The 19,822-nt window shown below is 47.5% G+C and overlaps 1 protein-coding gene across 1 annotated transcript; it reads right to left on the bottom strand.

The window, feature by feature from the left end:
- Positions 1 to 316: 316 nt before the first annotated feature.
- LOC131267787 (matrix metalloproteinase-14) lies at positions 317 to 19,501 on the bottom strand. The gene is made up of 6 exons (XM_058270742.1): positions 19,394 to 19,501; positions 6,266 to 6,949; positions 5,924 to 6,200; positions 5,486 to 5,862; positions 5,056 to 5,209; positions 317 to 1,562 (listed from the first exon to the last, which is right to left on the bottom strand). The coding sequence occupies exons 1-6, from the start codon at positions 19,499 to 19,501 to the stop codon at positions 1,435 to 1,437; spliced, it is 1,728 nt and encodes a 575-aa protein (XP_058126725.1). The 3' UTR covers positions 317 to 1,434.
- Positions 19,502 to 19,822: the final 321 nt, after the last annotated feature.

Here is a 19,822-nt window from a genome sequence, read left to right as displayed (position 1 = left end):
TAAAGTATCCTGCCCGCGCCGTCGGTTCCTCTTAAATCATCTGGCCCTTTTTGGAAAACGTGTGCCGATCCCTGCTATATAGTCACTTGCCTTCTACCGACTTCGTAGACATTTGACGGTCAATGGCGGCAAGTATTCGACGACCTGATTTTTATGCAAATTGTCGATTGATAATTAGTGTGCAAATCATCCAACATGATCGTTCCGCGTGGGCGATACGCGACGAGCATACGACGACGGTAGCAGAGAAATGGCAGAGCGGGGCCCGGATATTCTTTCGATAAATCATTCACTGCGAAGGTGACGGAGAGCTGGCTTCAGGTTAAAACAGTCAGTTTATTTCCTCTCGTTTTATTCGTTTTGTTTGAATTAAAATCTGCACCCTTGGGTTTCGCAGCCGATATAATAATAAATATATACAAAATGCTGGCACGGCAGGCCGCACCGTACCTTCGAAACTGTCCCCCTTTGCTCCTCTTTCTCTCTCCCTGGCTCTTTCTTTATTAATTCTTTTCTAACGGATACTTCTCACTTCCTCCGAATATGTTCCTTGAAGACGGGAAGGCTGTGTTTAACGATTGCTTGGTTTATGGTTTCACCTGCAAAAAGGCAACATTACATTTACAGTACCTTATGTTAACATTACGTGTACCTTGTAAATTGGGTTACAGTGTGTGTGTGTGTGTTGTTTTTTTTATCTTCTGTCCTTCATCACCGACAGGATCGGGTTTCGGGTCAGCACTTTAACTACATTTCACTTACTATCAACAACCAATAATAAACTGCCACTTGACTTCCGACCACATCCGGGTCCTATCCTATCCTATCGCTCCCTTACCTCACTCGTCTGATATGTACAGATAATAAGAAGTTGATTTTCTAGCACAGTTGGTTTTGTTTTTGACTTTTGATTTTTCTTCCCTTAAGGCACCCAATAAGTTGCTGTCGGTTGAACCTGTCCGCTTGAATTATGACTTGAACCTACTGGTCGTAAGTTGCGCAGAAACTCGCAACACACCAGTAAACACGTGCTCTCCTTCGCGATCACGATCCCCTATCCACTAATGCTCTTCTCGTTTTCGAAATCTTTTGACTCAACGTTGATCTAGGATATGCGCATCCTTTCCAGGTTTCACGAATTTGGATAAAATTGACTACCTTTCCATAATGTTGCCCAATATCTGCACCGTTTGATTGCTGCTCACCGTTGAGATCAATTCCTTCGCGTTGTTTGACACCGACACTCGCCCTTGGTTTGATTGTATTCCGCCCGTGCGATCATGCTTTCCGCCGGCGCCTTCTCACTCAGAACCGTACACCGTTGCGTGGGTCGTCGATCAAGAAGCATAAGAATCATTACCACCCTTCCGGAGTATTTCTATCTACACTGGGTAGTTCTTTCGTTCCAGCCAGGACGATACGCTGGCGCAGTTATTAGCAACGGTTGGCGAGGAACGCTCCAAGGACGGTGATCAAGAGAGTAATACTGAGACTAACGCCGGCGATCGTAGAAGCTCCGCTACCGCTGTAGTCATCCGGTTCCGGCCGTTCATCGGTGCCCGCTGTATGTTTGTGTTGTGGACGGTTCAAAGAGAACGACAAAAAAGATATGAAGAGGAACGTATGGTTAACACTGGTCGATTTGGGTAAATCTCCACGGGATGGTTCATTCACATCGAAAGCGAGAAGCTACGATTTCGCAAAGAAATAGAACGGTGTGGTTTTTAGCATAATCAGACAAAAATCAAGCTCAGCTGGACGCAGTTTCCTCCAATGCCTCACAACTTTGGCTCCCTTCTTCTCCGATTCCGATTGGTCCGCGAACTAATGGCGATCGTCTTCTAACAAACAAAGGATCACTATCGCTAATATAGCTCTGGTAAGGGATGAAGACAGTGATACACTCGACGCGATGAGTCGTTCAACTCCTCTTAAAACAGATCACAAACGTAATAAAATAGAACATATGAAATCGTTTCGAACGCACCGGCAAGCTTCTGACGAGCGTCAGATATGTGTGGACTATTTTTTTAGAATTACATTTTAGTACTAGGAATTGTTCTAAATCACTAAGATTGCGCCAACACACAGAGTCTCCATGCATGCCGCATGTCGCAAGGATGCCGAACGGTGTTTGTGTGTGTGTGTGTGTTGTGTATGCTGCTGAGCGGTTAACTGAAGGATTTTACACGGAGTGAGCACTTTGCACAGACGGCACTTAATTTCTTCTACAGAACTAAAACTGGCGGTTTTGGACGGTGGTAGAACACTTCCGCTTTGCTGTCGGATTGCGCGCGTGTGTTTGGCTTGCACATGACATTCCAGGCGCGTTCGTGGCTAGGATCTTCATGCTGGTGTGTGGATGTGAAGAGAAACAAGTCATTGATAGCACATCGTGTCCAAGATCCACGTCCCGTTTTTGGTTGGTATCCAACGGGGCGGGGGTTTAATGTTTGTATTTTTTTTTTATACCGGAGTTGCAACATAAGAGGAGCATATGTATTGGTTTTTCAAACAAAACATGTAAGAAAAAGAAGAGAAAATAAAATAAACAAAATGAATAAATCGAACGAATAAAACAAGGGTTCTCTAGTTATGCGCTAGTGCTTACTACTGTTGCATTCTCTCAAGCCCCACGGGATACGTGCATAACCAATTTTACTTTCTACATACGTGCAGACCGACGAATGTGCATGTGTAATACGACGACGGGATGCAAATCGGCCATCGTTGTGGTGCATTTTTTAAGCTGCGTGCGGTTTGAAGACCAATTCTGCTTTTACATTCCATTAGCATGCATTTTGGTCACCGTCGGATTCAGAATTTGTGCTCACCAAGAAAGCATCTATTTGAATAAATCTATTGCACTAGGATGTTTCAAGTTCTACTGGTGTATAACTACAATGTCAGCGTGCATTTACTCCAAATGGGGAGTATTTCAGAAATGGGATACTATTTTTAACCAGTGTGATTTTCGTGTCAAGCAGTGAAATAGGTTAATTCAGGTTAGGTTAAATTTTCGTTAGGATTATTTGTTATTCTATTAAAAGGAAATTACTTTCTGATTTAATACGTTTGGATTAAGTTTCATGGGTTTCATAGAGATCGCCATTCAGAGGCTTTCCATGGGACATGCACCATTAGATAGAAATTAGAGTTAGTATGAAGAATCAACCGGTTAGTTTGGCAAGTCGGTACGCTACCTTGCAAAATATTTGATTTTATTTGTGGTTAGTTACACCCTACCCCGCTAGCAGTTTAGTTCCTACGAAAGAAATTTGTGCACTGCGCCGTGACTGTGCCGGGTTGCCCGAATTCAAAGCGGCCTTCGAAAGCTAACTGCTACAGCAAACTACTTGTGCGATCGGGTGTGTGTGCGTTTTGAGGGTGACAAGCGGGCTCGATCGACTAATTCGATCGTCAATGTGACTATTTTTCCTCCGCGTCACGGGAGGTACTGCTACGTGCTTCGCTATGCTACAGTTATCACAGATTTGGCTCGGATAAAACACCGTCCACCTGCAGTTGCGGTGGCGGCGTTTGGCGATTTTGAATTTATTGAAATATTTTAAATTGTTTTTTTCGTTTCAATAAATCGCCCCTTTCGGGTGGTGAAACCGACCTGTTTTGCTGTAACATTTTGCGCAGAGGAAAGCGGTTTCCGCGAGCGGTAGGTTTGGTAGATGCAATCGCGAGTTTTAAGTTTGGTTTGTCTCAAATGACTGTGACGGCATTAGAGTCGGGCGACGGTGGGTAGGTGGCTAACATTCGCGTAACATGGAAGGCGTTGGTGGTAGGGCATTAGTGTGTGGAGGTGGTCTGGTTAGGACGGGTATCAACGAGCCCCGAATGGTTAGCAAAGTACGCAGACTCCTGGTTGAGTTGCACAGAATAAAGAGACAGTTGAGTGTTAGCGAACGGTTAGATGCTTCAAGATGCCACTAAATGCCGATTTAGAGTCAGAGATTGGTACTCGAACTGGTTAACAAACCGATCCATTATGAAGTCGACAGCCGGCGACACGGAGCTGTTGTATGCCGATTGATTAAAACCATCGATTTTACATGCTCCAGAGATGAAGTACAACAGGGAAGCCTTTTTCTACGATCTAATGACATCCACCGACCAGAATTTCCGATGTAGAGCAATGGGTGTTACTTATAGAAGAGTTATTACAGAGTAAGAGATCACGAACCTTGCGAGAGAGCTAGATAGAGGAACGTACAGCAGGCGATAGGCGAGATACGAGATAGAGCGGATGCAGTAGAAAGGAAACGGTTTCGGCCGTCAGTTAGACACCGATGCGACTGAGAGGTTGGTACATTTCGGTAGCTACAAGATAACGACAGAGTTACACAGAAGAACAGACATTAGGCAGGTGTGATGTTTCTGGCCACTCCAAAGTCGTGGGATGAGTGGACATTTGGGGGGGATTTTGGTTTTAGTAGAAAGATTGTTACAAGCAACAGACGAGACACGTTTTCACACTGTTAAAGAACATACACAGCATGGCAGAGAGAACTTTGAGCTCTATCCTATCACCAATTCAGGGTACGTTGCGACGTATTAGGTAATATTTTTCTCTATGACTATAGTCTCACGAATAGCACTGGACTTGGTGTGGGATGCAGAATATGGAAGGAAGACACGAAACACAGACAAACACACACAAACACAAAACAGTTGGACAAGGAAGAGGGAGTCCCAACCACCGCGGTGGCAGTTGGCCATGAAGCTTGGCTACTTGACATTCCACTCAGACCTCACGCTCAGACACGGTACGATGCGAACGAATAATTACAAAATGCTGCTGAAGAACGAACAACGATGGATGAAGGTAGGCTGAGCGATCGCGATCGTACGATGGATGGCGAGCGATGGACACACAGGGGAAGCTTAACTTTTTTGGAGGAAGTACCACTACTAAGACGGCTGGACGGATGGTCAGGAAGTGGTGAAAAACTCGATTCGGAAAAGATTCGGAAGAGGGTAGGGGACGGAGATCGGAAACTAACGCGAAAACGTGTACAGGGGGAAGAGGTCGGTTTCACTTACCGGCATCCAGAATCAAATTGGTGATATCGTCGGGATGTTCGTCGGATTTTTGCAATCGTACATTACCTAGCGTGTTGAAGGTCGACGGTGTGTTCTTACAGCCGTACCACCAGTGAGCCGTCGGACGTGGGAACGATGGATCGGACTGATCGACCTGCCGGAAGGGAAGGTGGAGAAGCGGTGAGCGGGCGACATTCATAGGCTTGAATTATGATTGCTCGTTCAGTGCTACCCTTTGCCGAACCGAAGCTGTCCGGGCAACCCTGAGTGTAACGATGGTCGGAGGTGCGTAGCTGCTTAGCGATTCCGGTGACGCGCTGGTAGCACTGACCATTGCGAACTAGCCGCCACCAGCGCCACTCAGGAGCCATTGGACAGTGTGGTTCCCGCTAGGTGAAGCAAGAATACCAAGTACCGGACGCTGGCTTACCGTGAACGTTCTATCGTTAAACCGATAGTACTTGTCATCCTTGAAGAAGTAGGTGTACCCGTTGGTGTACTGCAGGGCGGCATCGATGTTGTTCGGTACGCCCTCCCAGTTCGAGATTGGCTTCGGGTAGGTCGACTTGACCGGTGGCCGCTTCAGCGGATCGAAGCGCCAGAATTTGCTGCCCTTGTAGAAGTAGATCTTGCCGTTGCCACCCCACACCATCGCGGCATCGAGATGGTCCGGCACGCCGGTGAAACCCTCGCTGATTTCCTTCGGGTATTCGCCGTCCACCTGGCGGCCCTGGTACCGCCAGTACTTGGTCCCCTGGAAGAAGTACGTCTTGCCATTTTTGTACGTGAAGGCAGCATCAATGTTTCCTGTGAACGGGGTTCATCGGTTAGTAGGGTAGGTGTCGTGGTTTTGACCTATCCGACGTACCTGGCAGTCCTGGCCATCCTTCGGAGATTTTCTTCGGGTAGCCCTCGGCGACGGCATTCTCCGTCAGCTTGTAGTACTTATCGCCCTTGAAGGCGTACGTGCTACCGTCGGCAGTGTTGAAGACGGCATCGATTTTCGGGGACGTGCACAGCTCCGAGTCAAGCTCGGTTGGGGTTTTGGGTTTCGGTGAGCGAGTTGGCGTGAAGGTACCGCCACCGGTACCAGCACCACCATTTCCTCCGTTGCGTGTCTTCGGTCCGTACAGTGCTTGTATTCCCTGCGTCGCGGAGATCGGTATTCAGTTAAATATATTCGACGCTGCTCCACTTGATCATCACTTACCTGTATGTCGTCAGAGTCCAACCGGAAGACGGGATCGTACCCTCGGTAGAACGGTGCCATCAGGGCCGACCGCACATCGGAGTGGCTCAAGCCAAGCGAGTGTCCGAACTCGTGCGCCGCCACCTGGAACAGGTTCGTGCCTCGCGGTTTATCGATCGTCCACTGTTCCGCGTCGTCAAAGTGGGCATCGCCACCGTACACCGGGAAGTAGGCGTGGGCCAGGGTACCGCCCGGTCCATCGAACGGATCCCCATCACCGTGCTCGTTCTCCTCGAACCGGATGTCGATGTGCACCGCACCGGTCTTCCGCGGCGTGAAGCGCAGATCGGTATACTCACTCCAGACACTGAACGCCTTCGCGATCTCCTTGTCCACGGCCAGCCGGTCCAGCCGGCGCGGGTACTTGGATATCCGGTAGGTCAGGTCCTTCACCTTCCAGCGGCTTCCCTGCAGTGCGTACCGCTTCGACCGGGTGTCCGAGCCGAAGCCGACCTTATCCTTCACGCCGCACCGTGGCAGTGACATCAGCTCCATCGTTTCCCCGTCCAGCTCGCCGGTCACGTTCAGTCCCGCGAAGCTCTGGAACTCCATGATGGCCTTCTCCCAGGTGTCCTGATCTAGCAGGTTCCCGCTCGTCGGGTTTCGGTACTTTGGACTGAGGTAGCCAAACTGTGAGAGGTAAAGCTGTGGATGGGAAGAAAATAAGAGAAAAACTATGAGAATCCAAACGACACTAGCGAATAGGTGAGGCTACCGACAGGAAATGCATAGGAGCAGCCCAAGAACACAACCATCCAACAGATGCTCCCCATCGTAACTGGCCGTGCCAATGTCAGTGCGGCAGAAGATGATAAGCTTTAAGAACAACAATCACGTGGCAAACCCTCTTTTAACACCACCAGCACCTCGTACTCTTCCTCATCGGCGACGGTTTGCAAACAAACAAACCCGACCGGTCAGGTCATTATTCTCCACCGACGGCGCGTGATTAGCGATTCTATGCAGGCGCCTCCACCACTGCAAATGCATCGCGAAGGTGGTTGAGCATGAAATTCGCAAGAAATATAAGTCGAATCCCTGCGCCAAACGTGCACGTTGCTTGTGCGCGCCGGTGGAAGATGAGACCTGTCCGAAATGCAGCCACGACTCGCCAGGTAATCTGATCGGCCGTCAATTAATATTTATGATACAACAACAACATTCGTTCCGGAGACTTCATCTTTGCTTAATCGTTTGGGGATAATAAACCTACCGCAACGGAAAAGGGAAGAACCATATTTCATAGCGCACTCGTGCTACCCTGAGAATATCAGGATAGGAAGGCTAGGCGTGTAAGAACTAGCTCCAATCAGTCAAGCTCAGCATGTTAATGGGGGCTGGATGAATACATAACTTCCGTCCAAAAGGACACTGGCCTGGTTCGCAAAACTGAACGGAAAAAGTTCGCAACCTCTAACTCGAACGGTCGAACGTCAAATCAATATTCGCATACAATTTGTCAGCTGTCAGCTGTGTGCGGTGTCCCTTGAAGGTGGCGCAACCTAACATCCGCGATTCCCACTGGGGATGATAATGAACCTCAACTCCAACGCGGCCGGGATGAGTTTCGCTTCGCATTAGAACATCTCTCTTGCACCTTGCGAAGCGTGACACTGGAGACCCGCAGATGTAATTGCTTGTAATAACAATTTAAACATTGAGAGAACGTTCCTGATCGGTTATGTGACTGGGGGATTAATATCGGCGCGTGTTGCTTCGTTCGGGCATGGAGAACATTCCAAGGAGGTTGGTGCTGGAGAGTAGTGGAAGCGACATAAGCGTGTCCCGCCGGCAACAACGATGAGTAAGAATGGTATTTGTTTACGTTATCTTTCGCGCTAGCTGTACGAGCACTTAAACAATGGCCAATGAGACATCGTTCTTGAATGATCTATGATGCACCGGGTATACATTTTAATGTTATCTTTTGGAGCTGTTTTAAATATTTTGTATTTATACAAATTGCAGAAGATCCATACTCGCGTCAGTCATGTTCCAGGAGTTTACGCATCGAATTCATCAACATTAAGCATCTTTATGTAACTTCCCCTGTTTCTATGAAATGATTGTATGGAAAACTATTCTCAACGAAGCCATACCATCCTGATAAGATTCAAAATCAACAAGAAAATTGTTTTCCCATGTGTTACAAAACAATAGCAACCCTGGTATGAAAACAATAATTTCATTTACAAAACAAACTCCACTATACAAATCGCTAGACTCAAGATTGTAGTAGCCGGAAATTGTAATTCTATTTTGCATTCGGTTCAAAGTTCAACGGAAATTCTGCACGGTTGCGGGTGGGAATTTCTAAACCGGTAATCTATGACCCTTTTGCTACCGAAGCTATTTCTGTGTTTCGTCCACTTGTAGCATGTTTGCCCTTTCCTTTCTACGCTAACCTTATCCCGGGACGATGACTCCTACTCCGTTGGAGGTAGGAGTGGTAGCCGGGAGAGGAGAATGTATGTAAAAGGGACGTACTGACCGGGGAACTATGGGCCACTAGTCTTCGCGAGATAAGACCGCCGGGTCATCAAAGAGCGGATTGGAGTACTTGAAGGAATTTCTAAAGGGCAAAGGACGATTAAGAAGCATTACACATAAGGGTATAATTTCGTAGGCCACTGAGTCGCAGCCGGTGCTGCATAAATCAATAGCAATTGTATCAAATGTTAATTAAAACCATCCCCAGCTCCACGCTCGAAAGGGCTTCTGCGGTTAGGGTTCGGTGAGGGAGCTTTTATCTTCCGGTTTTATGCACTTGTTTCATAGGAGATGATGTAAGATACCATCATCGATTAGAAATTGGCCGCCTTGGGGGCTGACGGCCGGTGCAAGGTCGAACCGTTTGCAACAGGCCGAACCAGGTAGCAATTTGCAGCCCGCAGGTTTCCATGTGGCCGGGGCGCTAGTGGGCTAATTTGTGAGTGGAAGTCATAAATTGTTCCCTCCCGCAGGAGCGTCATCATGCCGCGCGGTCACGATCCAGACGCCCCCGAGGAGCGATATGCCACTCGAAAATGCCGCCGGCCAATATTTGTGGCCTCCATTCCGATTATCAAGTGTTTGCGGGGTTTGCTTTTTCTTGACAGAAGGAGAATGGCGCCCGGTGGCTATCAACCCGCGAGTGTGTTTGCAACTGCATACCACAATTAATGCATCTGTCACCCATAGCTCACAACGCAACGTCGAACAGCTTCTTTACTCCGTTCCCGAAAAAAGGACAAAGTCCAGCGCGTGCAGTAACGGTTGTTTCATCCACTTTGTTATTTACCTGTCGAAGTATGGAGCAACAACAATACCGTTTCGAGCGGACGACACAAGGAAGCACCTGCACTTGGAACGCATCCTCATCGACGAGCAATCAAAACACGTCGAATTCCGCCATATTGAAACGTCAGGTGCCATGAATTCCAGCAATCTGACAAAGCGACTCGTACGATGTTTTTACGGCCATAAGATGAAAGATAAAACCGCAACAAATTCTCAACAGCACAGGAAGCTAAATGAGGTGTCCTCGGCATCGGTGTGACGATAACAAATGTTTACAGTGTGTCCAGTGTCCAAGAAATGTTTACATCGTACATCAACCTCATTGTGGTGCTGTACTTTGGAAGGAATATTAAACCTGCGCTATGCACTTGGTGAACATTGTGGTTTATTTGTTGCAAGAACTCTTCATTGGTAAGCGAAATGAAATTGGCTTTGGTTTTTGTTCAATAATTACCCTTTCTTTTCATAGATATTGTTATTGTTATGATTTGTTTTATTAGCCTGCAACTTTTTCCATTTCATAATATTCTTTATTTTCGTTTTACAAGATTCGCCAATCTTTTTCCTCAGTGATTCTGATGATTTCGTTTGCCGTTAACTTGCTGTTGGTTTTCCTACGCTTTTACTAACATTGATTTGATTCCAAGGATGGAATTTGGTTCAAAAACCTCGGATTACGGTATTTCATAAATAAAATACCGGATTTCAAATAAGCATCCCTATGAAAATTTTCTTTGCCATTTTGTTCGACTAATAAATAAATGATAAGACTCATTTGCAAATCCGTTCAATTTGAAGATGAAAAGTGCAAAAGATATGACAGAAATAAGCGGTTTGGCAGTCCATTAGCAGGGTCAGCCGGTATCCTACCACCCCAGGGCAGTAGTAGACCGTTTTAAAATTGGTAAAACGACCACGAATTGCAGTGCTTCTAAACACCCCCGCACACACACACACACTGCAAAAACCAGTAAGAACGAGAGAGAGAGAGAGAAAGAGAAACGCATCATTTGTAATCAATAAACACATCAACGCGGAAGGTTAATCGCATCCCAGGCGTGTCCGGGCGGTCCAAACTTCCGCAACAAGCCGCGTGCGCCGACGGGCCGTGCTGTTGTTGCAAGCAAATCGCGGGTTTGCCATCCCACCACCTCCACCAATACCACCGCCGTCACACAACAATGTCCGCACCCCCTCTGTAAAAGGTGGTGGGATCGATCGACTTGGGCGCGGGAGGAGGCAAGGCAGCACCGGTGTGTGTGCATGAATAGTAAATCAAAGCTCATATCCAACGGAGGGATGGAAAGGGGTTGGGCCCCGCAGCAGGGTGAGGTTGGCAATGAAAAATCATAAACCCAACACTACCTCCCTCGCCGGCGGCTTCCGACTCGCGATTCCCATCAACTTCCACCAACTTCCGACCGGAGTGGAGAGGAAAAGCGGCCAGCTTATACTGCCAAGGGAACGATGAGGGTGGGAGGTGGGCCGTTCATGCGCATGAGTCGCCAAAAGAGACCCTCCATGAGGGGAGGACGGGGAACTAGGCTTCCCTGTGCAAATAAAGAACCTCGACAATGCCATCGAACCTATGCTCTAGCGCCATTCCATGCCGAGTGTCGCTACTTCCAAAGGGGTGACATTTTTTATTCGTGCGTGTGTGTGTGTGTGTGTGCTTAGACGGTGGTCGGTCGAGGCCGGCTGTGTGTCGCGATGACTATGTCCAAGTTCGGCCCCACAGCCACAGCTGGACCCGGCAGGTCCTTGTACCCTGGGAAACCTCACCCGGCGTGGTCGGTGGTGAATGTCGTGAGAGACGCCTCTTGTGGGGTGGGCTTTTTGTCCCCCACCCCTCCCTTTTGTGTCCATCTAAAACAAAGCACCAGAAGTTGAGCCCTCTGTTCGCGGGCCCGACGAGGTTGAGAGGTCGCGGAAATCTAGGTGACGGCGGAGTTCATTCAACTTCGCGCCATCGCGACTCACGTGGTTTTGCGGCGAACCTCCGTTCCCGAGCTTCTCCATCGATTAATTGACGACGCGTCGAGCGAGGTTGAGGCATGCCGTGGCGTCAGGTGTGTTCGAGCGCCGATGTACCAATGCCATGAGCATGAGTGTGAGTGGTCCGAGCTTCCAGTGGCGCTTCCGGTGCGATACACCGATTAATCTTCTACCGGCTAATGGCCCGACTTGGAGGGGACCACCGATAAGGGTTGACGGAAGAGTAGATTATGGTTGTGCTTTCGCGAAGGAGAAATTCTTCTCTGCTTATGCAAAGACAAGGCCGAAGGGCAACAGCACGAAATAATCATAAGGTTATTTCTCCCACGGAATGTCTATGGATTATTTATTGGATCAAACTTTAAGAAAAATATAATTTCAATATAGATAACCATAGTCAACATTATCACACTTTTGCATGTACAACACCACCTTTGTATAACATCATCCCAGCGGTTCTGACCAGTTTTGTTAAAACGCGATTTGTCCATTCAATAATTGTATATGATATTGTTTGCAATGATGATTATCATTGTTTGATTCATATACAAATACTGCTCCTATCACTTATCATCCTCTTCGGTTTATTTAGACTTTGTAAATTTATTTATTTATTTATTTATTTATTTTTCAGAAAGAACGGCAAATTCAATCAAACGAATCAATTTCCAATGAGCAATTAATTCACCTTCTTGGAAATGTTTTGATTTTTAACTTGTTTGGTAAATATTGCGCATGTTCTGCTAAACAAAGTAGTTATTCTATAAAAAAGGGTAAACCCCGTCGGGTAAGATGCATTTCAACTGATGGGAATACAAACGTTCATCCAAAAATTTGCTGTAGAACTAATTTCCGTGTATAACACCATCCCTCTTTTTCGAAGTGATGATATGTGTTATTCTCAGCCTTTTAACCTTCAAGTTGTTCAAAGTTTTTTATGAAAGGTAGCAGGGATTGGTGATTATGAGATGTTAGGTATTTTCTTAGTTTTTCATATTTCTTTTAGTGTTTGTAAAACATGGATTAAATCAATTCGATTAAACATAAGGGAAACTTATGTTAAGGAAACAAGAATGTGTTACCTCAACCAGACTCCCTCTTCTTAAAACTTCTCTTCCGTAAAGTCTTCTAACCCCTTCTACGTCGTTATGTTCTGGGTGGTATGAGGCATCCCCTTCCCACCACCAGCTCCGTCGTTCGCGTTCGTGATGATGCTGATGATCACAGAAAGATTGCCCACGATGATCCCTCACTCTGCAAAGCGGGTGTTCGAGGGTGGATGATGGGATGGTAGATGCTGCCCGATAGCTTATTATTTACAACTACCACTTGCAACTCGCGTCATCGCGGTAGCAGCTGGTCGGTGGTGGGGTCTACAATGAGCTTCACTTAATCGCAAAGTGTGCGAGACGCGAAAGAAAAAAAAAAGAAAACAACACTCGAGCAGACAAACATGTGGAGTCATCTGAGCACAATGTGCTTGGCGGTTCTGAAGGTTTCCGATCGAGTTCTGCTATCGCACGAGGAAGTTCCGAACCCGATCGATGATGATCCCGCGGGTCTCGTCGGCAGCTTATGGCTTCGAGAGCGCTCTGGAGCGTGCGTCAGAGAAAAACGTAGAAGCTGTGGGGCCATTCCTACACGAGCCAACGTTTTTCCAATTGAAACTCGGTGCGGGTGAGGAGTCAAAAAGTGGGGCACAAATGTCACCATATCTGGCAAAAGATCTGGGAGTCGTCGCCAGCTCAACGGGGAACGTGTGGAAAGCGCACTCTTTTTCGAAAACTACTGAGTGGTCATCCCGTCGTTCTGGAGACCTTGAGGTGGCCTCCTGTAACTATTTAATAGAAAACAAACGATAGCGCAAAAGCATGCAGCTCGGCAAACGATAGTACAATCATTTCCACACCCAAGCAGCGTTCGGGTTCTCGCTTATCAGTTGAGGTTCAGGTTTTATCAACATACCGATGACGAAACGAGACGTCAACCTTCACCGGCCCTTCTGGGGTGGAGTAAAGCAGTGTCTCTTGGGGCCCTTATCTCCCGAACCGCGCACCGAGCAGATATCGATAGTGTTGGGCGAAGTTTCTGTACTCCACAGTGAGGCAGGTTGGTCGGCAAATGACAACGCAATGTCGCATGCGCTCCCTTGCATCCTGAGGTAGGGTTAGTTTTCCTGTATGACTAATCGAAACGCTTCTTTGTTTGGCTTCGCGAACTCGAAGGCTCGTTCCGAGAAAGGGCAAAAAGGTTTTACAGGAAGTATCTCTCCCGGGGCCCCGGGCAGGTGATGATCGTAAAGTGAACGATTTGTCCACGGTATTGTAATCCATGTGCAAACGCCAGCGTATCGGTTACGACGCTGATTAGCGATCGATCAACACTCTGCAATGGAGTCGCGCTCCGGAAGAACATTCCTCTACGATCAATTAATTATATAACAAATCGTCGCATCGCCAACTCCGAGTCCTCACGGAGCGGATTCGCTGTTGACCTTTCCCGATCGGCGGTGTACCTCACGGAAGATAACATTCCCACTGGCGCGATCCGTTTGTGGCACCTGTTAATGGGCATTTATCTCCCTGGCGCACATCATTTGCGTCCGATCGGCCATGTTTACCACGCTTGGCCTCCTTTGTTGTTTTTGTACCGTCCCCGTAATGGTCACGGCGTGCCAAGTCACTCACCAACCGACCCCCGGAGGAGGAACTCCAACTCTAGGTTGAGGCGGCAATTCATTAGGCGTTAATTGAACGGACAAGTTAAAGATCAAACCCATAAACACGCTGCGCTGAACTTTTTTGCGCCAGATGTGACCGGCGTAAGGGGTTGCTGCGTTCTTTTAACCCTCTACGCTCCCCCATGCTTGCGTCCCTCGGTGCAGCCACGTGTTTGTGGAAGGTGTTGTGCCCTTCTCACCCTCTCACCGCAAGTGAAGACACCGGGCTCCACGGGAGAACGTGATGCTGCATCGGAGTATTGTCGAAGATTCGGTTTGAGAAACACTTCCACGAATTCTGATTCATCGACCCCGGACTCGCTTGGGGATGACACATACGGTACGTGCGTGGGTTGATCTTCCGGAGTGACAAGCATGAATGGCCGTTGTCTGTACGCTTTCGATTGCCATACAAACTTTCCAGTTCCGAGCAACCAGCTGGTTGTGCGGAACTTAATACTTTTCTAATTTCAACTGATGATTCACCAAATGTATGGAATTGTAGAATAGCTTTCAAAGAAGTAATAAGTTGTAAATAAGATGTTTCAAAATATAGAATTAAAAACACACTATCTGGACAAGGGAAGTATCAGAAAATGAAGCATTACTTCTTAAAACCCCAATCATAAAAGTGCAAACCTTTCAATGGAGACAAAGGCTTAGACATTTAAATTAATTCTTTAATAAAAATCTTTGTACAGCATCCAGGATCTCACTAACCAAAACTGAGAATGCGCTTTTTCATAACATCAAATTATCCAAACCAATGTAAAAAAGCTTCATCATTTCAGATTAATTCTCCAAACCAAATAAAAAAGACGAGCATTATTTCAATTGTATTAATCACGTTGTTTGAGCCGAAAGCAAAAACAGATAAATTCCTGCACGATCCATCCAATTTGTTGCGATGAGAATCGATTGCGCTTCGCGATGTACCTAAAGCAAAAAGGTGCCCTACGCTTCGTCAAATTAAGCCGTAAAGGACGACAAAAACGGGTTCTGCCAAATCTCGAACTCCGAGCGAACAAGTCGTGATCTGATATTGGAAAAAATAAACGACAACAAATCGATGATTCCCTATGGCGCACCGGGCGAGCTATTAGTAATGCTGGCTTCTAGGAATGCCCGGTCCACTTGTGCCGCCATCGCGACCGTGAGGCGATTAACGGTCCGCGTGGAGAGTCACGCCTGGACGACGGGGTTTGCTGCGTGCTGTGTGTTTGGAGAACGCTTTATCTTTCGCACACTCGTGTCTCGCTCCAACCTGAAACCCGGTGAGTCATTCGGAGGGAGGCGAAGATGCCGCGAACGCGACTACCCCATGAAAACCGGGCGCTCGGCGATGACGTCAGACGTGGTGGATTTTTGGGGGAAAGTTGAGGGCTGTCGGTGGCGAGAGGCGATTAACCAGTTTAATCAATTCATCAAACATGTTTTGGTACTGCGCAGAGGCTCGTGATAGGGAAGGAGCTCGTGCAACAAAAGAATCTTTTGAAATGTGAAGCAACGACGATATGTTTTGGGCTTTTCCATGCGTTCGAAATATTTACCGTCCTACACACAGGACGACCGCCCGGACGTTTGACGTGCTTGTTTGAGGCACACGATTTACATACGCAAACCGGTGAACGTTGTTCATTTGTGGTTTGGGGAAATTACCCCTTCCAAAACAAAGCAAAAAAGAAAGGAAATATGAAAAAGAAATCCTACCACCAAGTCACGCAACATTCGGGCGACTCGTGGCTGTTATTACTGTCCTTTGGAAACCGGGGAACCTTCGTGTCGCAGCCGGGAATACAGCAAAGGCCGCCGGCGAAGGTCGATACCGTGCGCGGTCATGAACGAACGGTGCACGGATAAACCACGATGGGACGGATTCCCGATTAACCGAAAAGGTGGACGCTTGCTTCTGTTTTTCCTAGCCGAAAAAAAAACGGGACGAATGGAAAACTACTTTTCATTAACAGCACTATCCCCAAAAAAGGGGGGTGTCACACACACACACCGACCGTTGGATGGGAAGAGCGTTGACCTAGGACTCGCTTTGGGTCTATAAATTCCAAGTACGAACGAAAGGACACGAAGGAGAAACACACTAAAGCCCATCGAACGAGGTTAACAGTCTTGGGCCGCGGTCGCCGAGGAACATCGTGTGTGTGTTTCCTTCTTTTCCTCGAGTCACGATTTACAAACACCAAACAGTGACATTCGCCCGAAAGGACGAACCATTTCGGACGGGGTGTAGTAGCGAGCGTCGAAAAATCGATTCCCAAACGAAAGTTCAACTGGAACCGGTACGAACCACGAAGCCAACGTTTCGCTAGACGTTGCGTTCCGTCGGAATCGAAGTCGGTAAAGTCGACCTCACGGGCAACGGGCTTTTCCTTGGAACCGGGTGTTAATTTATCGTGCACGGACAGCGGGATGGCTTTTCGCGCAGGAAAGCCAACTTTGCACGACCGTTGCGATTTATAGGCATTATGAATGGCGAACTCCCGGTTGGGATTCTGGTTGGGAGTGGAAAGTATTTTTAAAACTCCCTGAAATGGCACGTCAAACTGCTAAATTTAAACCGGCTGTTAATAGGCTCTTTTATTCTATTTATTGTTGGGCTCGGTGTAACGTTTGACATAACGGCCAGTTCATGCTCTTTTTGCTTGAGTTGTGCCTTCTCTCATGGAAGTTATGATGACCTGACAATTCTATTTTAAGTAAGCAGGCTCCAAATGGTTTCAATATCAACTGACATGAAGTCCCAAATAGTTTCTCGCCTTCAAATTCTCCATTCGATCTTGAGATTGAATTTTCCTTCTCAAATCGGGAATCGTTTAAACTTTAACCCTGGACAAAACAAGTTACAACTTCAAAGTCTTGGCAATCGAATCTCTCCCCCACGAACTATTTTCATACACGCAAGGACCGTAAAAATAGCGACCGGACAGAAATGGTCCCCGCAAAGAACGTCCACCCCGTCCTCGGGCATTGCTTCCATTAGTATGCTTACGGTGCATGCTGACATTTCCTCGAACCTGCGAATTCTTTTCGCCAAACCGGGAGCCTGCTCCATGCATTTCCCGCGAAGGCACAAGCAAACAAAACCCGGCTACAAAAGTGGAGAAAGTGTCATTGAAGTTTTCTGAGCCTTCGAGGCCGCCCCGGCACACTCGGTTTACCGGCTGGGCGGGGGGGAAAAGCGCTGGCTGCACGACACGACCGGCCCTGCATATTAAGGCTAAGGATGCGCCATCGATCAAAAGGTGTCCTTTTCAATAAAGTGGAATGTGATTGCTGAAGGTAGGGACGAGATTTACTGGCCACGGTGCGGTTTGCAGTGATTGCAGAAATGAGAAAACAATTCGCGAGGGAGAGGAGGGGAGACTGGGGGCGCAGGGTTGACCTGCACGACGCAGTACGTGACATAAATTATTAGACAAAAAAAACAAGAAAAGGACAAATTGCACATGAATTTATGACCGACGTGGCGCACTCGAAACTGACGGGTTGGCCATCGGCGCAAAAAACCTTTGGTTGGTTTCTATTTATTTCTCTACCTTTTCGTCTCATCTTGTGTGTTTTCCGTAAGCCAAAGGGTGGTTCATTGTTACAACCTGGGGAGGGGTTACCTCGCTATTCTTACCTCTCTCTGCCCTCGCTAAGCTTCGCCTCATCTTACCCTCTTTGACCAGCCGTTTATGCATCACGGTTGCTTCAAATGGTTCTTGAAGACTAATTTTATTGCCATTCGCATTGAAATGCGGTGCTTTTCCATAAGGCACTTAGCCATAAGCGCGCGGTTCGTTATTCCGCTTGCGTGGTACGGGAAGTAATTGCAAAGTAATATCACACGGCGTCAGCGAGACATTGAACATGTTTCAGCTGACCTTTCAGCTTCACCTCATAAATAGGAGAAAAGTTTTATAGTTCCAATAAAAAACAATTGCTTTGTATTTGTATATTACTTATTAAGTTATTCAACTAGTTTTCCATATGGATGATGAAAAGTTATCGCATTTCCGGTCGTTCTATGAGTTAATTATCACCCATCGTCACACACGATCGAACACAAATATTGTCAGTCAAATGTCAATATCAAACACCGATAGGAAAGTTATCGAAAGGTGGTAAAAGAGAACGTAACCGTTGATGTCTCGAAAGAATACTGAATTAGTACACTTTTCGGCTCTATTAACCCCTACTCAGCAGGCTGCTTTATGTGTCAGGTTCAAGCAAACAACATCGATAAACTACACCCGGTGGGATTTTCGTGACGATTACCGAAAAGAAGAACGTGCTTGTTTTCGAGGGTCGTGTTTAGGGGTCATTAAAAGCACATTACGTGACGGATCGGATGTACGAGGCAAGCAGGGGAGCGGCAACTCCCTTGCAGTCATCGACAAACGTCGTCCCATGTCATCTGACGTTAGCGTTTGTCACTTCCGATCATGGTGATGTACTATTCCTTCTTCGCGATTTTTGTTTTTTTGCGAGTTGATAAGAAACTAGTTTTCGCAGACCCTTGACCTTGACGCGCGCGCATCGAGGGAGCGGTGGAAGGAGGCCAACTCGGTTGCCTTTCGCAGCCAGCGTTACACAATGTTCCGCCGCGAGGTGGCCTTAGAAAACCGGCTACGGATCTGGTCTGGGCTTCGAACGCGGAGAGTTTAGAATGGAGTTCTCGAGCGAAACCTACGCCAAGTCTCGTAGCCCCAAACACACACTCACACACACGCGTTTTATGTCACCCTGTGGTCGACGTTATCGGAGAGAAGGCCCTCTTCCTCCACCTCGACGGTTGGGTAAGGAATTTAAATGAATTCCCTCCAGGTCTCTTGGTCCAAGTCTGGTGGAGGTGAATTGAGCTTAATTAATTCGGACTTTACGGGCAACAATCTTGGCTCCCCTTTCGCTGCCGTCACGATGTCCATCCGGTGCATCGCATTTCGGGTGGCAATTGTGTCTGATTGCAGCGTCGCTCTCATTACTTGCTCGTTTGCTTCAATTATCTTCCCGCCCGCCATCTTGCATTTGCATCCCACTCGAGCGGGACGTTTCGGGAGGTTCCGGATCAGAGCCTGGAGAGTGGTGTTTTGACTTACCTCAGCCTGTGGGGTGGTCGAGACGGGTGATGCGCTGGTGCCGTACGCACTGACCGCCACCAGTGCAACCGCTATCGCGAACATCCAGTCTGTTCGATTTCGTAGCATCGTCGCGGGAGGGTTTTGATGCGAGCGTGGGTGAACTTTCCGAAACGTATGCTGTGTGGTTCCGTGGCGTCCGTTGGGCAGCTTGTGGCCAGCTCTAGCAGTGTGACGGTAATCTCGACAATCAGCTACAACCTTAGACCGGCATTTAGATTCTGAAACGATAAGATAGGGGAGAGCGTTTCGTGAAACAGGTCCCATGCGTATAAAAATAAGAAGGGTGTGTTCGTGATTCATTCCAACGTTAAAACGAGATAAATAAAACCATCCGGGTATTGCAGTCCGCGCATTGAACCTTTTATGATTCTATTTTGATCAGCAAAC

Source organism: Anopheles coustani, chromosome 2 (assembly GCF_943734705.1).
Source record: "Anopheles coustani chromosome 2, idAnoCousDA_361_x.2, whole genome shotgun sequence".
In the NCBI taxonomy this organism is placed as follows: Eukaryota; Metazoa; Arthropoda; class Insecta; order Diptera; family Culicidae; genus Anopheles; species Anopheles coustani.
Note: the sequence above shows the minus strand (reverse complement) of the source record. Positions and strands in the feature narration are given on the sequence as shown.